At 42.1% G+C, this 18108-nt stretch overlaps 2 protein-coding genes across 5 annotated transcripts in view; both read left to right on the forward strand.

Moving 5' to 3' along the window:
- The window catches only part of ptk2ab (protein tyrosine kinase 2ab), a 78573-nt gene extending 77364 nt beyond the window's left edge, over positions 1-1209 (forward strand). For 3 of the 4 annotated variants that reach the window (XM_066683388.1, XM_066683386.1, XM_066683387.1), the window contains one exon: positions 262-1207. In XM_066683388.1, the coding sequence (XP_066539485.1) occupies positions 262-474 (213 nt within the window). In that variant the 3' untranslated portion in view covers positions 475-1207. Of the gene's footprint in view, positions 1-261 lie in introns of all 4 variants that reach the window. The other variant, XM_066683389.1, reaches the window with a different exon arrangement.
- Positions 1210-3238: 2029 nt separating this feature from the next.
- The window catches only part of ldlrad4b (low density lipoprotein receptor class A domain containing 4b), a 75255-nt gene continuing 60385 nt past the window's right edge, over positions 3239-18108 (forward strand). Inside the window, exon 1 of the mRNA XM_066683212.1 lies at positions 3239-3374. The gene's annotated coding sequence lies outside the window, so the exon portion shown is untranslated. The remainder of the gene's footprint in view (positions 3375-18108) is intronic.

The raw sequence follows: 18108 nt of genomic DNA on the forward strand, positions 1-18108 counted from the left end.
AACTCACAGGTTTTATTTCACTTTTCTGTACTTTAAATATTTATGGACAATATAAAATAAGCCCCCCTCTGCTGGGAATTTGAATGCATTGTAGCTTTAAAATATATTTAAAGTACACAATAAGATCCTAAATGTATTCTTTTGAATTTGAAAGTCGAAAAAAACTGCTTGTTCAGTAGCTTCTTTGCTGAGAGTATATATCTGTTTCTAGAACACACATTTGAGTTGCTTATGCATATTTACCACTGTCTTGCCCTTTAGGTGGAGATGGCTCAGAAGCTGCTCAACTCTGACCTAGCTGAGCTGATTAATAAAATGAAGCTTGCCCAGCAGTATGTGATGACCAGTCTCCAGCAAGACTACAAGAAGCAGATGCTAACAGCTGCCCACGCACTGGCCGTGGACGCCAAGAACCTGCTAGACGTGATTGACCAAGCCAGGTTGAAGATGCTGGGCCAGGCACGGCCGCACTAGCCCCCTGGGTTTTGGTTCGGTGCCCCCTCCCTCAGCATGGAGGGGCTTCTGCTGGACTGAAGTGCACTCACAGCAGGCAGATGCCCAAATATTCACCAGCACAGACATTTGTACTTGGATCGAAGTACACTCAGAGGCTCCACCTCTAGCCCAAGGCTCGGGTGAGCTCAGCAGGTTTTTATTTAAAGAAGCAGTTGGATCGGCTATGCCAGTGCTGCAAGGAGGTCTGTCTGAGACTGCTGTATTGTACAGTGAGGAGCAAGCATAAACTGATTTTAAAAAAAATAAAAAATAAAAAAAAAATAACACTGGAACGGACACCCCAAGTTGTTGTACAGGTCTCTGGATGACAGAAGACATCTTCACACTGTATTTACAATTTCTATATCTAATGGGCCAGTCTCTGCTCTGCAACAACACTGAACAGAACCTAGCAACAGTGACACAGGCTCTAGAACACTCACCAGAGTTATATTTGAGCATATATTTAACTTTGAGCAAGTGTCTCTGTGTTCTGTCTGGATGTGGAGCAGGGGCTTCATGTGCCTCTCCGGGACTCAGAAGGAGAGGGTTGTACATTTGGCCATGTGCCGCCTAGGATTAAAATAAAGCTATGACTGAAATAAAAGCAACAACGGAGTCTCTGTGTATTCATGCATTTTCAACTGCCATTGTGAATACATTATTCAGTGATTTTGCTGAAGCGTTTTCAGAATGCTTCTCCACATATTAAAAATGTAACATTATAATTGAAGACATTTTCATGAAACATGTTGATTATCGTTATGGCACCTGCTCATCTTACAGGTTTTTTTTTGTTTTTTGTTTTTTTTCTTTTTTATTCAATAAATGCTTTTTATAGGGTAAATGTAAATAATTTTTAATAGGGTGAATGTTCATTCCTCTACTGGGAAGGCTTTATGTTACATTTTTGAAATGTGCTGTGAGAGTTTGATGACACTCAGCCATGAGTATTAGTGAGGGCAAGTACTGATGTTTGACTATTAGTATAAAATACTAAATACTCCCCTAGTCAGGACATGGCACTGAGCATGGTGACCATATTATCATGCAGTTTTACTGAACACATCCCATTTCATGTTTTTGATTGAGAATACTGTGTCCTGAAGACATAAAAATAATAATAATAATAATTTTTAAAAACAACAAATAAGTATGGAAGAAAGAGGGGAAAATGAGCACAAGAGGAAAACATGTTTATGTAAAACTGGGGGGAAAAGTGAAGAAATATGCATTAGATTTTTAAACAACATTTTATAAGGATATAACCTATATATAATATAATTTAATATCTAAAAAATAGATTTTTGCACAGTGTGAGGAAACCATAGCACCTGGAGAAAACCCATGCGGACACAAGGAGAGAACACCACACTCCTCACAGGAAGCCACCTGGAGCAGGGTCTTGTAGACTGTAGACTTCAAAAAATGTATCTTTGAACTGTGAAAATGATCTTGATAAAATAATATTGACTGCTGTTTATATCATCTTAATGAGTCTTTACTTGCACTTAATCCTCTAGCTCATGAACTCGGGCATTTTTCAAGGAAATATTGTTCCTCTAATTAGGTGAAATATATATAAAATCAGGTGAAATAAAATGTTATTTATATATATATATATAATGTGTGTGTGTGTGTGTGTGTTTAGACACAAACACAACATAAAATACATATACCTTATAATCATCACTAGAGGGCAGCAAACAACTTGTCCCCATACTTCCATTAATTTAAAGACAGTCTACGCTTTAGAAATAAATTATACAGAAAATAAATGTAAAACGGCCAGCAAAACTGGACGGATAGCTAAACTTCAGTGCTCTTTTGAGCTATTGAAAAGATGGTGTGCGTCTCGTTATAGGACATATATATGTATGTATGTCCTATAACGAGACGCACACTATCTTTTCAATATATACATTTGTATTTTAGACCCCTGACGTCCACTTATAACGATTGAGAATTGTGTATCAAAGTCACAATTCATTTTAGACCATTTCCATATTTTATCCTGTCTGTTTTTAACACGGTGCCTGTTGTAATGATATGTAACAGTCTGGTTGGTTGCTGTATGATATAAATAACTTAACCAAACACTCAAATTCATTGTGAATATGCATGTCTAAACGGCAGCTGGCTTAAAACGTGGATGTGTGTTGGTTTGGGTGGCATCACAAAACTGAATATATGGAGGTTAGTTTCCACATATTGACGAGGAGTAAATAGTATGTTTTGAAAGCAAAACAGTGTTTAACAGTGTCGTTAAATAAAGTTCCCCTCTTTGTGACGTGAGAAACCCTGCCTGTCTGTATCCAGGTTTCTGAGTCATTGGAACGCTGAAGAGCTCAGTCGAGGCGTTGACAGTTTATTTAACGCATGATATGTCTACTGTGAATAACTAGACACGTTAACAAAGTAAACAACTTTCACTGGTGGAGGTCTTTAAGGCATAAAGGAAGGAAATAACGTCTTCATCGATAGTGGCCTTTAAAATAGCTCACCAGATGAAACATTCAATGAAAACTAGAGTGTTATGTTACGTGTTTTTTTTTTTTTTTATTATTATTATACTCCGGTTGCTATGACAAATGTGATTCGGAGACTTTTAAGCTGAAGAGTAGCGAATTTTTCGCCATGGGTCTGCCTTCTCATGGCTGTGTTCCCCGCTTATTTTTTATTTTTTTCCCCTCTTTATTTCCACCCCCTCTCCGCCGCGTCGTGTCTGGCAGTGAAATCCAGGTCATCTCCGCTCCGCTCCTCATCACTGACTGAACCCGCGGCGGACTGAAGGGAAAGAGGGAGGGACAATTTCCGAGCCACACACACTCTCTCTCTCACTCAGCCCGCACTCTCTCACTCTCAGAGGGATTTCACAGGTAAGTGCACTACCTTCTCTTCACTGCTGCCCTGTTATTTCACTGCTTTCAGGGAACATTAGACATGTACTCGTGTCCTATAAACCAGACGCTCTGCTGCTGTGAATAAGGGAGGCTGAAAAGTTAATGACACCGTCTGTACTTCTCTATCAAACCTCTAGTAGACAGCTACACGACCGCTACCAACGCTCCTCCGACACTGGATTCTTTTTCGGACGTTCCGTTCCACCTTAAATCCTGCAGCAGTTACGAGGCTGCCAAGTCTGACTGCTGCACCATTTAAGGTGGAACGGAAAATTCGAAGAAGAAGCTGGCGAACTTGTTCCGCCTCTAGAGACAGGCTCAGTTCGGCTGTGTGAAGGGCCATATACGGCGCTTGAGAGTCGAGTTTAACTTTATTCTTGATCCGCAAACTTCTTTAGTAGTAACAACAGCCTGGATAACATGAAGTTAAAAATAACCTCTGAAATGTGGAGCTAAACATTAGCAGTTGTGGTTCTTCTTGCGGTTTTCTGTGCGTTCCTCGCCTACTGGAACTGTTAACCGTTAGCTGACTAGCTGAGCTCTACTCGGTTGATGAGCAAAATAAACAAAACCATGAAAACTAGCGAACATACTGCTGAACCTAAAATGTCGCTTGTCCACATGAAGTTATTTAACGTTGGCTTAATAAACCCAACTGATTACAGTTCGTCTTTTCTTCAGCAGTTACACATATAACAGTAAATCATAATAAATAGAGTTAACACGCAGAAAACAACTCTTCTCAGACACGTCTGTAAGCTGGCGTTGTTCTGGGCTGTGTTGGCGTTTTTAAAGTGAAGATACATGACGTAGTTTTAAATAATAATAATGTTATTTAATAAGGAGTGCTTTACTAATTCGTAGTAGTTCATGTATGTGTGGCGTTGAAGACCTCTTCCCCGCCGACCCCTTCCCTGCAGTCATGTTCATGTTCAAGCTCTCAGACTCACTCACCCTTGATGTCTCTTTGCCTTTGACCCAGTATAACTCACTATAACTTTGCCGTCAGTTTGTAAAGAATGTCCAGATTAAATTTTATTGCTTCTTTATATTTGCATTTGAAGTGTTTGCATCACGTTGCTTGATTTGTACTCCCGCAGGCATTTCAATCACTAATGTCCTTCACAATTTTGTATTTTAAAGTCAAAAAAAGGTACAGTCCTGCACTTCTAATTGTGATGTACTATTTCTGATATTGTAGTTGGCATAGTAGCATGAAAATTTGAGGCTCATATGAAGCCACTTAAGGATCCCCACCAGTGTTGTAATAATATGGACAGAAATTTGCTTAAAGAAATGAATAAAATCAAACATCATCCCAGATAGGGTTTTAGATATGAGCCATATTTCAGACTGCAATCTGATGTGTTTATGGTTTTAGAAATGCAGAAAGTTTAGGTGATGCTGGATGTTATTAATAGTACTGCCTGTTCAGCAGACCTGAGTTTAACTATGTTTATATGAAAAGTGCATTTTGAAATAATGCAGTTTTCAAATCACAAGCTCTGCAATTGTAATTATAGCCTACATCAAAAACAATATCTTAAAGGGAACGTCTGTGATTGTGGGGAAACGCTGTTCTAAGCTCTGCGTTTTTTAATGTGGAACGTATTTTCGAGGGCAAATAACTAACAAATGTATTTCTTTTATTTAATTTTTTCCACCCCCTATGTGGCTGAATTTGAACTTGTCTGTAAGTGTTTACTCACTGCTTGAATTACCACAGAAACCCATTTGTAACTTGAGGTGTATAGTTTTGTTGTACGTTCTGTAATGCAGTTAGCCACCTCCAGAGTTTGGAGACTTTTCCACCTAAGTGATCTGAACCAGCAAAAATAAGTACATTTTACCCACCTATGGAGCAGGAATAGAGCAATATTCTCATTTTGGTTTGTGCTTTTCAACGTTTGGAGTTCTCTCCTTTGTCTAAAGAACTCGAGATTTAATTTTCATGAGCAGACAGAGGAAGAAAGCATAGCATACCAGACCGAGCCAATTTCTTTTTTATTTTTTTTTTTTTTAAACTTATTTACTGACAATGGGGCTTCATAAACACATTAGACTGGCTTTGAAAAGTGTTATTTTAGTCACAATTGTGAACTTCAACTTAAATTTTAAATGAGGAAGTGTAGCTGTTATATAACAGAGTTAGACCAACAAGAGGCAACCAAACACTGCTGTTTACATGACAACAACCACAACAATATGAGTGTCTGGCACTCTACATTCAGCCCTCAGTATTAAAGCCAGATCTTCTTCTTTTTTTTTTTTTTGATTATAAAATGTTTTTCAGAAATATCACAATTAGTTACATTCCCCGAGAACATTCAGCCCTGATTGGTAACCTTTAAAGAAATGAATGTGTTAACTCTCTGTAGCCAAATACGAATCCAGGACCATATAGTTCCTATCCATTCGTTTTCCACAATCAGCTGCAGCACATATGAACCTGAGAACTGAAGAGCAGCACCAGCCCGCAATTGCCAAATCAGTGCATTCTCTATGGCATTATTTGGCCTAATGGTTTTTCTAATGTCCTCTTGTTATGCATGTATTTTCTTGTTTTGCACTTTGTTTATTTAGTCATGAATTGTTAATTTACAACTGCAAGGCTATACAGAATACAGATGCTACCAGGTGCTGTTGATTCTTGAATCTGTGGTATAATTTTCAGTTTGTTTTGGCCTCAGGAACAATTTTATAGTTCATTCAGGAGCACTGAGGTTTAAAAAAATATATTACATTTCAATTCAGTGGTTGCCCCATATGAGAAGTGAAACTGGCTGGTTTAAACAGATGCACTCACATTTAGCACGTAGAAGGAAGGTGCTGATAATATTTAATATTACACCAACTATCACACCCTGGTACGGTTTACAATGTTCTAGTGTTGTTTTATTTTTAAAGTGGGGTATGTATAAGAGATTCATACATGTATTGTTCTGCATGTTTAAATAGCAGTGTTGAAATAGTGATTATATATCTGGGTCATTTTTGTCTTTGAACAATATATTTTCTTATGACTTTTTTTTTTCTTCTTCTTCTTTTTTTTAATTTTTATTTATTTATTTATTTTGCACAATGACATTGTAGTCTTTCTTAATGTGTAGTACTTTGTTTTATCATCATGTCATTGCTGATACTTCCACTTGTTTGCATGCCATTCGTAGGATGAAAATGTCTCTTTGAATATCCCGATATACCTTATTATTAAGAGTTGACACATATCTAATGGCTGTCGAGTTGCAGCCCAAATCCTATCCTTGCCTGAAGGATGTGTTTTCATGTGTCTACTGAAGTGGTCCTATTTAAAACAACCCATACTCCTTGAAGTTTGACTGTTTGTACAGTTTATATCATCAGGATGGTTTCTCAGTCACAGCTACTTCAAAGATTTATTTTGGATGTTATAGCACTGGAGTTTAAGTGGCATTAAATGTCAGGAATCACAGCACACATTTTCACATAAGTATTAGGGTTAACTGAGGGAGTGTGTCTGAGCTACCCTCTTGTTTCTGCACTCACAGTCCATTCTCCCAGCTCCACTGACCATACAGGTGCACTTTGTAGTTCTACAATTACAGACTGTATTTAATTTGCATATTGCTCTGCATACTTGTTTGCTCCCTTTCAACCTGTTCTTCACAGAGCAGGTGTGACTTGGGTGGTGGATCATTCTCAGTGCTGCAGTGACACTCACCTTGTGATAAATGTTTGTGTGTGTTGCACTGGTAGGAGTGGATCAGACACAGCAATAGCTTCCATTTACTAGCTTGGATGTATTTTTTTTTAAACATAAACAAGCCCTAAGCACACTCCAGAAAAGTTGGGACAGATTCATGTCACTGTAATCTCTTTAATTACACTTTTCAGTTGTTTGGGAAAGCTTTTTTGCAAATGCTTGGTACAAGTCTTCAGCTGCTGAACAGTTTGTGCTTGCCATTGACTCATTCTGCTTTTCATGATCCACTGTAGGAGATAGAGCTGGTCTGCAGACAGGTCTAGCGCACACATATGTTGTCTATGATGTAGGAGGTGAATGTGCAAAATGAGCCCTGATGTCTTGCTGAAAAAAAAAAACATGGACTTTCAAGGAACTGACATCACCTTGATGACAGCAAAGTCTTTTTTTAAAAACCCATATACACAACCACATTAATGGACCCTTCTCAGATATGAAAGACATCCATACCATGGGCACTAACTTACCCCAAACCACGACATATGTTGGCTTTTGAACCTTTTACTGATAACTGAAAGAATCTGAAACATCTCTCCACAGCACAGATTTCTGATATAGGGATGGGCTATATCCACGTTTTCATACCATCATACAATCTCAAAAAATTAACACAGTAAATGGTAATACCTTTGGGTGGGGGCTCACTGTTGGGCTGTGCGAGCCTCATATCTGAGAGTATGAGTCGAATGAAGGGCTTTTGGTAGTGTGCAGTTCAGTCAAGCACAGCCTGACAGTGCACACAGACACTCTGGTTTTTAAAACCATTTTCTGAGACAGCAAATTTCAGCAACTGGTGCTGGAGGAGCTGAAAAGAAGTGAAAAACATTTGTGGTTTTGCTCACCACAGCAGATGATTTTCCAGTAAACTGAGGCTCAAAACACAAAGCCTCATACCTGTGAGTATATAGTCAAGTGAAGGGTCTTCTGAGTATTTTGTCTCTTATAGCTTAAGAGTGTGACATCACCCATCAGTTTGGCCTTGTACTTAATAACGGAGAACAGATATTAACACACCACACACGTCATAAATAATGACCTCATTTTGAGATACCATAAACATTTTTAAATAAAGCAATGTACGATGATACCGTTATACTACCCAACCCTAATCTGATGTGAGCTCAGGCTCAGAAAACTGTATGGTGTTTCTGTATAGATTTGATGTGTCCTGGTGGGATTTGTTGATGCAGGGGATTTTGTAAAGTGACAGTGTTCTGAAGTATTCCCAAATACTTCTGAACTATATTTATAAGAGTCGCCTGACTAATTCTTGTGCAGATCAACAGTGGTTTCTAGCATTGCCCTAAACAGACTGAGATTTTTTTTAAATGTTTTTAAAGAACTGTTTGACAGTTCTCTCATATATTTGACATAAAGTTGTGAGTCATAAGTCATCACTGCTTGAAAAGACTGGGCCTTTGGTGGCTGCACCTTGTTATACCTTTTATGAAACGAATCATTTTAATATTCTTTAAATCTTTCACTCTTGACCGTGTCACAGTGCTATCAAATTTATCAGAGAAAATATTGAAAATCATTTAGGTGTGCTTTTGTCAGTTAAAGAAAGTTTCAAGAGAATAAACACATGATTCTTGTTTGCATTGAACTTTGCAAAATGCCCAAACTTTTCTGGAAATGGATTTGTAAGCTTAATTATTTTTCCCTACCCGGTGATGACTCAAGACTCAAAGCATAAGGAGTAAGGTAAAAATTGTGGCTTTCAAAATGGTACGTTCTGACGATGGTGGCACAGCAGGTAAGAGTCTCTGCCCCCGGTGATAGGCTCCAGACCCACCTAAACTTGATAAGCAGTTACAGACAATGAATGAATGAACGTTCGGACAGATCATCTTTAATATGTTACAGAACCTGAACATGAGGACTCTGAGTTCTTGATTTAAAAACACAGCCGTGAGAATCTTGGTTTCCTCTTATGAGTGGGTCTCTTGCTGTTCTAACTGTTGTAGATATGAGACTCCAGGCAGAACTGCAAGTCACTGGGCCTCAGTGTGAGTCTGCAGTGTGTGCGTGTGTGTCTGTGTGTTTGGTGGGGGCCTGCCAGCTCACTCTATCCAAACTTGGACTGAATGTATTGCCTAGGGCTGTCGTGACCAGCATTCGCCATGGCTGCAGACGCAGCTCACTGTGCCCTTTCCTGTGCACTGCAGGCATTGGCCTACTTGTGGTACATAGACATGGGCCATGTCGGTTACTGCCAGACAGAATGCAACAGTGCTCTCCTTTTACAAGCTGCTGCTTTGGCCTGAGGTACATGTACTACACCACCTGCTGCCTGCTTATATCATCTCTGGAGTTTAGATATTTAGATAATAGTTGAATAGTTTAGATATCTTGTCTTTTTTAAAATTCAGATGGCAAAGCAGCTTCTTGTTGGAGTTGTTCAGAAATAAATCTGCTAAGGGAACAAAATGGATCACATGATGGAAGACATTACTTGTCTTTTAGGAGTGTTTTGGAAAATACCTTTGTAACTGTAATAGTCTGTGCCATATTTGTTTATGACCAGGCAGTTGACTGTGTTTGAGTGGCTTTTTCATGTGGATTATTATGTTTCTGTATATATGAGAAGCCAATGCACTCTTTAAGTGACATATTTAAAATAAATAAATAAATAAAACACCTTTTTGAGTGCATTAGCACATTAATTTGGGAATCTGGAGCTCCTGTCACCCACAAACTGTGAATTAGAACAACTCAGTCAGTTTATTTGTGATGTGCCTTATCTGAAGAAATGGGATAAAATAAGACAATTTAATCTTTCATGATAGCAGGCATGTCAGTGTTCTCCTGCCTCCTCATTTGAGTCTCACCAGTCATAGCACTGGAGCCACATTTATGTGAAATTGCAAAGATGGGGTTAAACCAAAAAAGGACACGGGTGTCAAGAAATTAGTGTACTGATTTAATATGGAGAAAACCGGAATTAAGAACATTAATTTCTGAATGAATCCATTGTAAAATGTGTTGTTTTTTTGGCTTATATAAAGCGACTGTTTTACTACATTGCCATGGCTATTTGCTAATATGAATGATATGGCAACCAAACTGACTTCCAGGCATTAGTAATATCCAAATTTGAGTGTATTGGAATTCAAATTTCCTCAGAAGCTCTCTTTCTATCATTTGATTGAGGGATTAAAACTACATATCTGTGTACATTTTTTTATTCTCTCTATGAAGTATAATTACATTGTTCAAACATTAACACAAAAAAATTCATATTACACGTTTACAAAGTAGAATTCAAGGACTCTTAATTTTGCTGTATTGGAAAATGTGTCGTAATATATTGCCATTTTATAGAATATAGTAGAACATTCATTTGATTGTTTTATTTGCCATATACTTGTTGAAATGAACATTTCTTTCTATGACACAGGGCAATATAATATTCCCCAGTTTGAGGAACTAGGCTGTACCTGAGGTGCATTTTCATGGCAACTGACTGATACCCTCCTGGCTCCAAGCCAAGTGTAACAGTGTACTGTCGTGGCACGTGGAGCAGCGTGTCGGAAATATGATCAATTTGCTAGAGGTTGAAGGGGCTGGCTAAGGTTAGCTTCTCGACTGTGTACCTGTCTCCATAAAGCACTCTCTGCTCTGCTGTCTCTGAACGTTCTCAGAAAACCTTCATGGTTAGATAAATGACCGTTGTGTGTTAAACTTAGCATTCTAATCCTAAGTTACAGCGTGTACAATGTGAAGCACGTTTTGCATGCTTTCTCTCGCACACACCCACCTCTGTCTGCAAGGATTAGTTATTAAGTCTGCGACACAAGACTAAAGAGATAAGCAGGGGTTATTACTTGGTACTGGTACTAATTTGGCATTCTCCTTCAAGAATTCTGGCTATTTAACACTTTAATATCTTCTCTCTCTCACACTCACACACAGAGCCTCAATGCTTCAGTTTAAGCAGATATCCAAATACCAAGAGAGAACCGGCTTATAGAAATTCATTGACTCAAAAATGTTTAATGCCTGAATTGTTAAACATCCTAGTGTATCCACATGTAAAAAGTTTATTTTATGGGAGTTAAATGGATCCAGCTCTTCTCTAGGCTTCTTTTGCAGTTGTACAGGAGAAATTACTGAAGCATGTTTAAGAGATGTGATTGTATTGGACCCCCACATATTAATATTTGACTGCTTGACATTTGAGACACAGCCATGGGGCACATTACCTCCTAGTTTGTGTTCTTGGCATGAGAGCGAACTCTGCTGAGATTTCTACCCACTCTCGGCCGGAACACTCGCTGCTCAAAGGGAGGAGCTTCCTGTCTTACAGTGATCCGTCTGTCTGTCTGACATCACATGCCAAGCAGCCCATTTCACTCCCTCCCTCTGATGTCATCACAGCTCTGGCACTGAAAATGTCAGATGGTGACTATGAAGGAGCTCCAGGTACAGCAACAAATATTGCAAAGGTTAGAAAATAGGCAGAAGTGACTGCTTTTTCAGTGGGTTATTTCAGAATTACATGGTGATAAAACTCTGTAGGCACACTGGAATACTTCAGACCAGAAAAGCTTTTTATGAGAATGAGAGGATACATAACTGACCTTAGATTTGCATAGAAGGGTGTTTTGTAGCACCTCATGTGACAAGCTGGTGGCTGAATTCTCTTCTAATTTTAAACTAGTAATCGCAGTGTTGCTGCAGTAGACATTGGAACAAGAATCGAACAAATCCATTGCTAAAATAACAAATGTAGATAAACGCGTCTTGGTGCCAGACGATATTCGGTGTGTGAATGTTCTTTGGTCACTGTTGTTTCTCAGTGTTTACATTTGACTTCTTTTTATTCAGTGTCATCTTAATTATAGTCAAAACACAGCACATCCAAACCACAAATGCTGTATTTTTCTTTGGTTCGAGTGGCTCGGTCGGCCTCTGCGTTCAGTTTGTTTCCATGTGGCAGATCACGTGACCACAGCTTAGTAACATGGTTTTAAAGGGACGGTACACAAACACGCAGTAGGAACATGGAATTTATTGATTCATTTTCGATTAATTGCCCAGCACAAACGGGTCGTAATATTACTTAATATTTAATAACAAACAAAGAAATACACCAAATACAGTTCTTTAATTTGAAGTAATCATGATATGTGTACATTTGTACTTAAATGATTTAAAATGAACTTGTTGAGTAGTTGTCTTGTCCTTGGTAATCAGTTTAATCATTTAGAGCAGTAGGGCACTGGATGAGTATGGTAGCTATATGTATATATGTGTATATATGCTTTAATTAAATGTTAAAAAAAAAACGGTCAAAGTGGTGTCATGGTTATAAAACTATAAAGTTTCTTTTAAAAATTAAACTAGTCAAACTAAATCCCAAGACGCTCTGCTAAAAGGCCTTCCCCTGTCTCACCAGTGGACTCAGAGGCATGCCATATGGCAGGGACATGCTCGTAGGGATAGGGCCGCTGCTCAGCCTCCTCTATGGGCTGACAGATGGAGACTCACTGGGCCCTGAAGAGTGTTCTAATCCTGCTCCCTGGCAGTGCCAGAGACGAGACTGTGTGCTCAGACTCTCCTCTGAGTTAAACTGCACAGGCATGTTGTATCATACATTTGCTAATAAATGCATAGATAACATTTCTGTTTAAGCCTGAAGATATTAGCTGTGTTTTCTCAGTTTGCGTTAATTATTATTTATGAATGAGCAATGTGCACGCGCACACACACACGCTTCAAAATTGCTTTTGGTCTTCGAGGACACCAAAGGATGTGTTCAACTAGACGGATTCACCTCAGAAGGTTAACTGAGGTAAAAAAGATAACAGCTCATGATGATGGTAATTGGTTATTCTTCATTAGGGTATATTTAATTTCCGTTACTAAAAATGTGGCTGGTGAGTTCTGCGGGTTGAATGCAGGAAGCAGAGGGTGGGGGAGCACTGTGTGCAGTTGCAGCTGGCAGTTAACAGGTCTATAGAAAACAACACCTGTGATACGAGGTGGGTTTTATAATATCTTCAAATCACAGCGCCAGATTTCAGACATTAGACCAAATGGCTTAAGGTCCTGAGGGAAAGCACAGTAATGTCTCAACTCTTATAGGAAACAACCTGAGGTGATTAGACCTTGGTCTGTATAGCCACAGACATCTGTGGGACAGTTCTGTCGTTCTTGTTACTAGATAAATATAGAAGTTAAATTAAATCTATTTCTGAATGGTGCCAGTAACATTTTTTAAAACAAAGATTAAGCTTTAAATCACAAGGTGTCTCTTTGCTTGCTTGTATGGTTGCTTTTCATGATGGAGAAAAATTCAAAGGAAATAAGATACCCCACTTACCACTGAAGAACTGGTTTACTTTAATTCTGTTTTGCAGACACAGGCCTACATTCAAACCACATTGCCTGTTTCAAGAAAGCTAATAATTCTTCTTTTCCCTGAAGTATATTTTCTTACTAAAAAGTGATCCCAACTTGTGTATCAGCATTCCAAGTAAGGGGCAATCTGTGCTTTGAAGAAGCAAGCAACTAAAATTCTTGTTACTGATATGTCTAATTTCTAGTTAGCATTTTCAGGGTTAGCATTTTTCCACTGGGTTTTGTGGGTGCTAAAACACCAGAGGACATCAGTTTCAGGCACAAGCCAATGACACTCCTTTGTGCTTAATTGAGGAACAAATCTTTTGTAATATTGCCCCTGAAGTATTCCAAAACCCCTGGAATGTGTGTGTGTCTGTGTGATCCCTGGCCTGGTCTTAGCCACTGCAGCATTCTGCAGCACTCATCCTCCCCCTCTCTATGCTGCCCCATGCAATGCAGCGTGCCTTAGACAAGAGATTGCCAAGAGGACACAGGAAACACCACAACCTTGTAATGCTTAGCAAAATTATACTGACTGTTTCATGCTTTATTTCCAGTTAAGACGACTGGCCTCTAGTGCACAGCTAATATAAACAAGGGAAATTTGCTCAGTAACAAAAATGACCTTAATAATGTGTGGCATGTGGCATCGTAACCACTGCAATGCAGTAGTGTTGTTCTCACTGTTGTGTATGATTTCAGTCAGTTTTCTTAGCCTGAATGTGTAGAATGTGTAAGACGAGAAAGTAATCACTGTTTAGTGTCTGAAGCTTCTGTGAGAATTCTGTAAGGACATTAACATTCAGCAACAAGACTGATGTTGGTTTAATATTATTGTTATTATGTGTTAAAGATATTTTGTTTGGCAGCAGTTGAAAAGCCTAGAATAACTAAGTCCCTGTCAGCTTTACTCTAAGATGCACCTGGTACCTGTTTTTAATCACTAAAAGTGTTTAAAAATACAGTTTTAGAATTGTATACACTATTTGGCAGGTTTTATTGTTACACCTTTAGGAGAGTTCTGACATTGCTTATGGATGATTGTGTTGTATGAAATTATCATTAATAAGACTCTTTATTTTTTCAATAATTAAGCACCACTAAGTCACAAACCTTACGTTCATACGTGTCTTCTGCTATTCATTTGTTAATTAATTTTCAAATGAATTCATTAGAAAATTCCCAGCAGTTGCCTGTGAGAAGGTCAGAAACAATACTGAGCATGTTGGCGTGTGATGTCTGAGTCTGATGCATATTGCCTTTTAGATGGTTCACGTCCTGCCTTTAAATTCCAATTCTAGCACTGTGGCTAGGTCATGTGTGTTAGCCTTCACCTCAGTGACCTCTGCTGCGTGTGCCACTACAGACTGCCGAGCAGCAAAGGTCTGGCTGTCTAGACGCTGCAGGGAGGCATCCTGATGGGCTTGTCATTGATTTGTCTGGAGCTTCAACAGCTGATTTGAGATGATAGGAAAAAGCAGTGTGTGTGTGTGTGTCATAGACAGTGAGCAAGAAAAAATGGGTTTGTTTCAGAAAAAAATCAGCTTCACTCTGACACAAAACACCACAAGGCTTTTTTTTTTGCCTGATGAATCGAGCTGTAATAAACCCTGCACTATATAATTTAGTTTTATCGTGTAGTCTTTCATCACATTTCCTTCTTCAGATTTTGATGTTATATTAAGCAGCAAGCGTGGAGGAGGGTTGTAGGTAACCAGCACTAGAGCTGTATTTAAGGAAGATTTTTATGACGGTGTTTTCGTTAGAGTCAGTTATAACTCATGAGTGATCAGACATCTAATGTGTGGAAGAGCTGTCAGTTATTGTCACGCCTTCGTCCTGTCAGTCTGTTGTCCCTGCCATGTGCTTTATTTGCACATGGCTCTGTTTTGTTTATGTTCTAGTCTCCGCCTTTGTCCCGCCTCCTCGTCTGTCATCTGTTAACCCATCCTTCTCGTTATCTGTCTCAGGTGCGTCTCGTCAGTGTCTTGTATTTAAGTCCCCTTCCTACACTTCCTGTTTGTTGGTCATTGTTCTATTGTTCTCATGTTCTCTCGTTCTTTCGTTCTTTTGTCATGTCAGTCGTGTTATCCGGTCTGTCTCTAAGTTTCCACGTTGTCGTTTCATTTCCTGTCGTCTCGTTCTTTAGTCTGTCTGTCCCGTTTGCCCTGATTTGCTCCTCGCGTCCCGTTTAACCTGTTTGGCTCCCTGTTTGTTTTCGTTATGTTAAAGTCTCTTTGTTTTGTTATTATTCTTCTTTATTAAATATACTGTGTTTTAGCGAATGCGTCCGCCCTCAGTCAGTCCGCTCCGTGATTCCTGACAGAATGACCAACCGCCAGGACGCAGCTAGCACAGATAGTTACTTTCGGAGACTAGGAGAAGTCCAAGCGTCCATAATTCGTGCAATGGTAGCCTCTAGGACTTCAGAGGAGCCGAATTATGGACAGAAGGACTGCTACAGCGGGAGTTGCCGGCTCCAGCTCCTGCCTCGCGCTATTCCGATTCCTAAACCTGAGGAGTCGACTCGTGAATCGAGTAGTTGCGCCAGCGGGAGTCGAAGGGGCCGGCGGAAGAAGCGTGCTGGAGTTCCCCCCTCGACGGTGGATTACCCCCTTAGGTCCGGGGAAATTTTTGGGGGGGCGTTAAGGATAGGGGCTGTTAGCCTCCAACGTCGTGACGACGGAGTTGGGGCTAACAGAGGCGCACATCTGAGGGATTTAATGGGTGCGCCTGTGAAACCCCCTAAACCCTTTACAGCTCCAGCGCGAGCCCGGCGAGCAGCACGAACTCCTGTCCTTGTAAAAGCGGCGCCAACGGCAGCGCCTGTCTTCATTAACGCGGCGCCTCCAGCCGCGCCTGTCCTCGAGAGCGCGGCGCGCGCCTCTCCTGTCTCCGAGGACGACGTCGCTGCAGGTTCCCCTGCCTCCGAGGACGACGTCGCTGCAGGTTCCCCTGCCTCCGAGGACGACGTCGCTGCAGGTTCCCCTGCCTCCGAGGACGACGTCGCTGCAGGTTCCCCTGCCTCCGAGGACGACGTCGCTGCAGGTTCCCCTGCCTCCGAGGACGACGTCGCTGCAGGTTCTCCTGCCTCCGAGGACGACGTCGCAGGTTCTCCTGTCCCGTTGATGGCGGCACCCGCCGCTCCTGTCCCGTTGATGGCGGCACCCGCCGCTCCTGTCCCGTTGATGGCGGCACCCGCCGCTCCTGTCCCGTTGATGGCGGCACCCGCCGCTCCTGTCCCGTTGATGGCGGCACCCGCCGCTCCTGTCCCGTTGATGGCGGCACCCGCCGCTCCTGTCCCGTTGATGGCGGCACCCGCCGCTCCAGTGTCCGTGATGGCGGCACCCGCCGCTCCAGTGTCCGTGATGGCGGCACCCGCCGCTCCAGTGTCCGTGATGGCGGCACCCGCCGCTCCAGTGTCCGTGATGGCGGCACCCGCCGCTCCAGTGTCCGTGATGGCGGCACCCGCCGCTCCAGTGTCCGTGATGGCGGCACCCGCCCCTCCAGTGTCCGTGATGGCGGCACCCGCCGCTCCAGTGTCCGTGATGGCGGCACCCGCCGCTCCAGTGTCCGTGATGGCGGCACCCGCCGCTCCAGTGTCCGTGGTGGCGGCACCCGCCGCTCCAGTGTCCGTGATGGCGGCACCCGCCGCTCCTGTCCCGGTGATGGCGGCACCCGCTGCTCCAGTGTCCGTGACGGCGGCATCGGCCGCTCCAGTGTCCGTGACGGCGGCTACGGCCTCTCCTGTCCCCGTGACGGCGGCTACGGCCTCTCCTGTCCCCGTGACTGTGGCTACGGCCTCTCCTGTCCCCGTGACTGTGGCTACGGCCTCTCCTGTCCCCGTGACTGTGGCTACGGCCTCTCCTGTCCATGTCCGTAGGTCGGCCCGAAACACTTCGAGGCCGATCCCCAGAACTGTGCCCAGGCTGGTTCCTCGGACTGCCCCACAGACATTTGCCAGTCCTGGGCACCCCCCTGTTATTTTGGTTCCCTTGTCAGTCCCTGTCCTGGTTCCCGTCTCTGTCCTTGTCCCTGTACCCGTGTCTGCCTTAGTCTCTGTCCCTGTCCCGGTCACTGTGTTTGTGTCAGTCCCTGTAAATGTCCTTGTACCTGTTCCCCTACCAAGTCCAGTCCAGTCTCCTGTTAGTCCTGTCCAGTCTCTGTTTCAGACCCCTGTCCAGTCTCAAGTCCCGTCTCCTGTCCAGTCCCCGTTCCAACCCTCTGTCCGGTCTTATGTCCAGTCCCCTGTTAGTCATGTCCAGTCTCCGTATCCGTCTAGTGTCATGTCACCTGTCCTGTCTTCTGTCCAGTCTAATGTTCCTATCCTGTCCAGTGTCTTGTCACCAGTCTCTGCTCCCGTTCAGTCCCAGCACTCAGTCCTGTCATCAGTCCCGTCTCCATTCCAGTCCCCTGTCCTGTCACCTGTCCATGTCCAGTCTTCTGTCCCCAAACGTGTCCAGTCTCCGTATCCGTCCCACGTTCAGTCCCCTGTCTTGTCTCCAGTCCAGTCTCCCGTCAATTCCCATGTGTCCACTCCTGTCCTGTCCAGTCCGTTCTCGTCTCTTGTGGCTCCCCTTTGTCAGTCTCCTGTCATGTCCCATGTCCCGTCTCGTATAT

This window comes from Hoplias malabaricus, chromosome 10 (genome assembly GCF_029633855.1).
Source record: "Hoplias malabaricus isolate fHopMal1 chromosome 10, fHopMal1.hap1, whole genome shotgun sequence".
Taxonomy (NCBI): domain Eukaryota; kingdom Metazoa; phylum Chordata; class Actinopteri; order Characiformes; family Erythrinidae; genus Hoplias; species Hoplias malabaricus.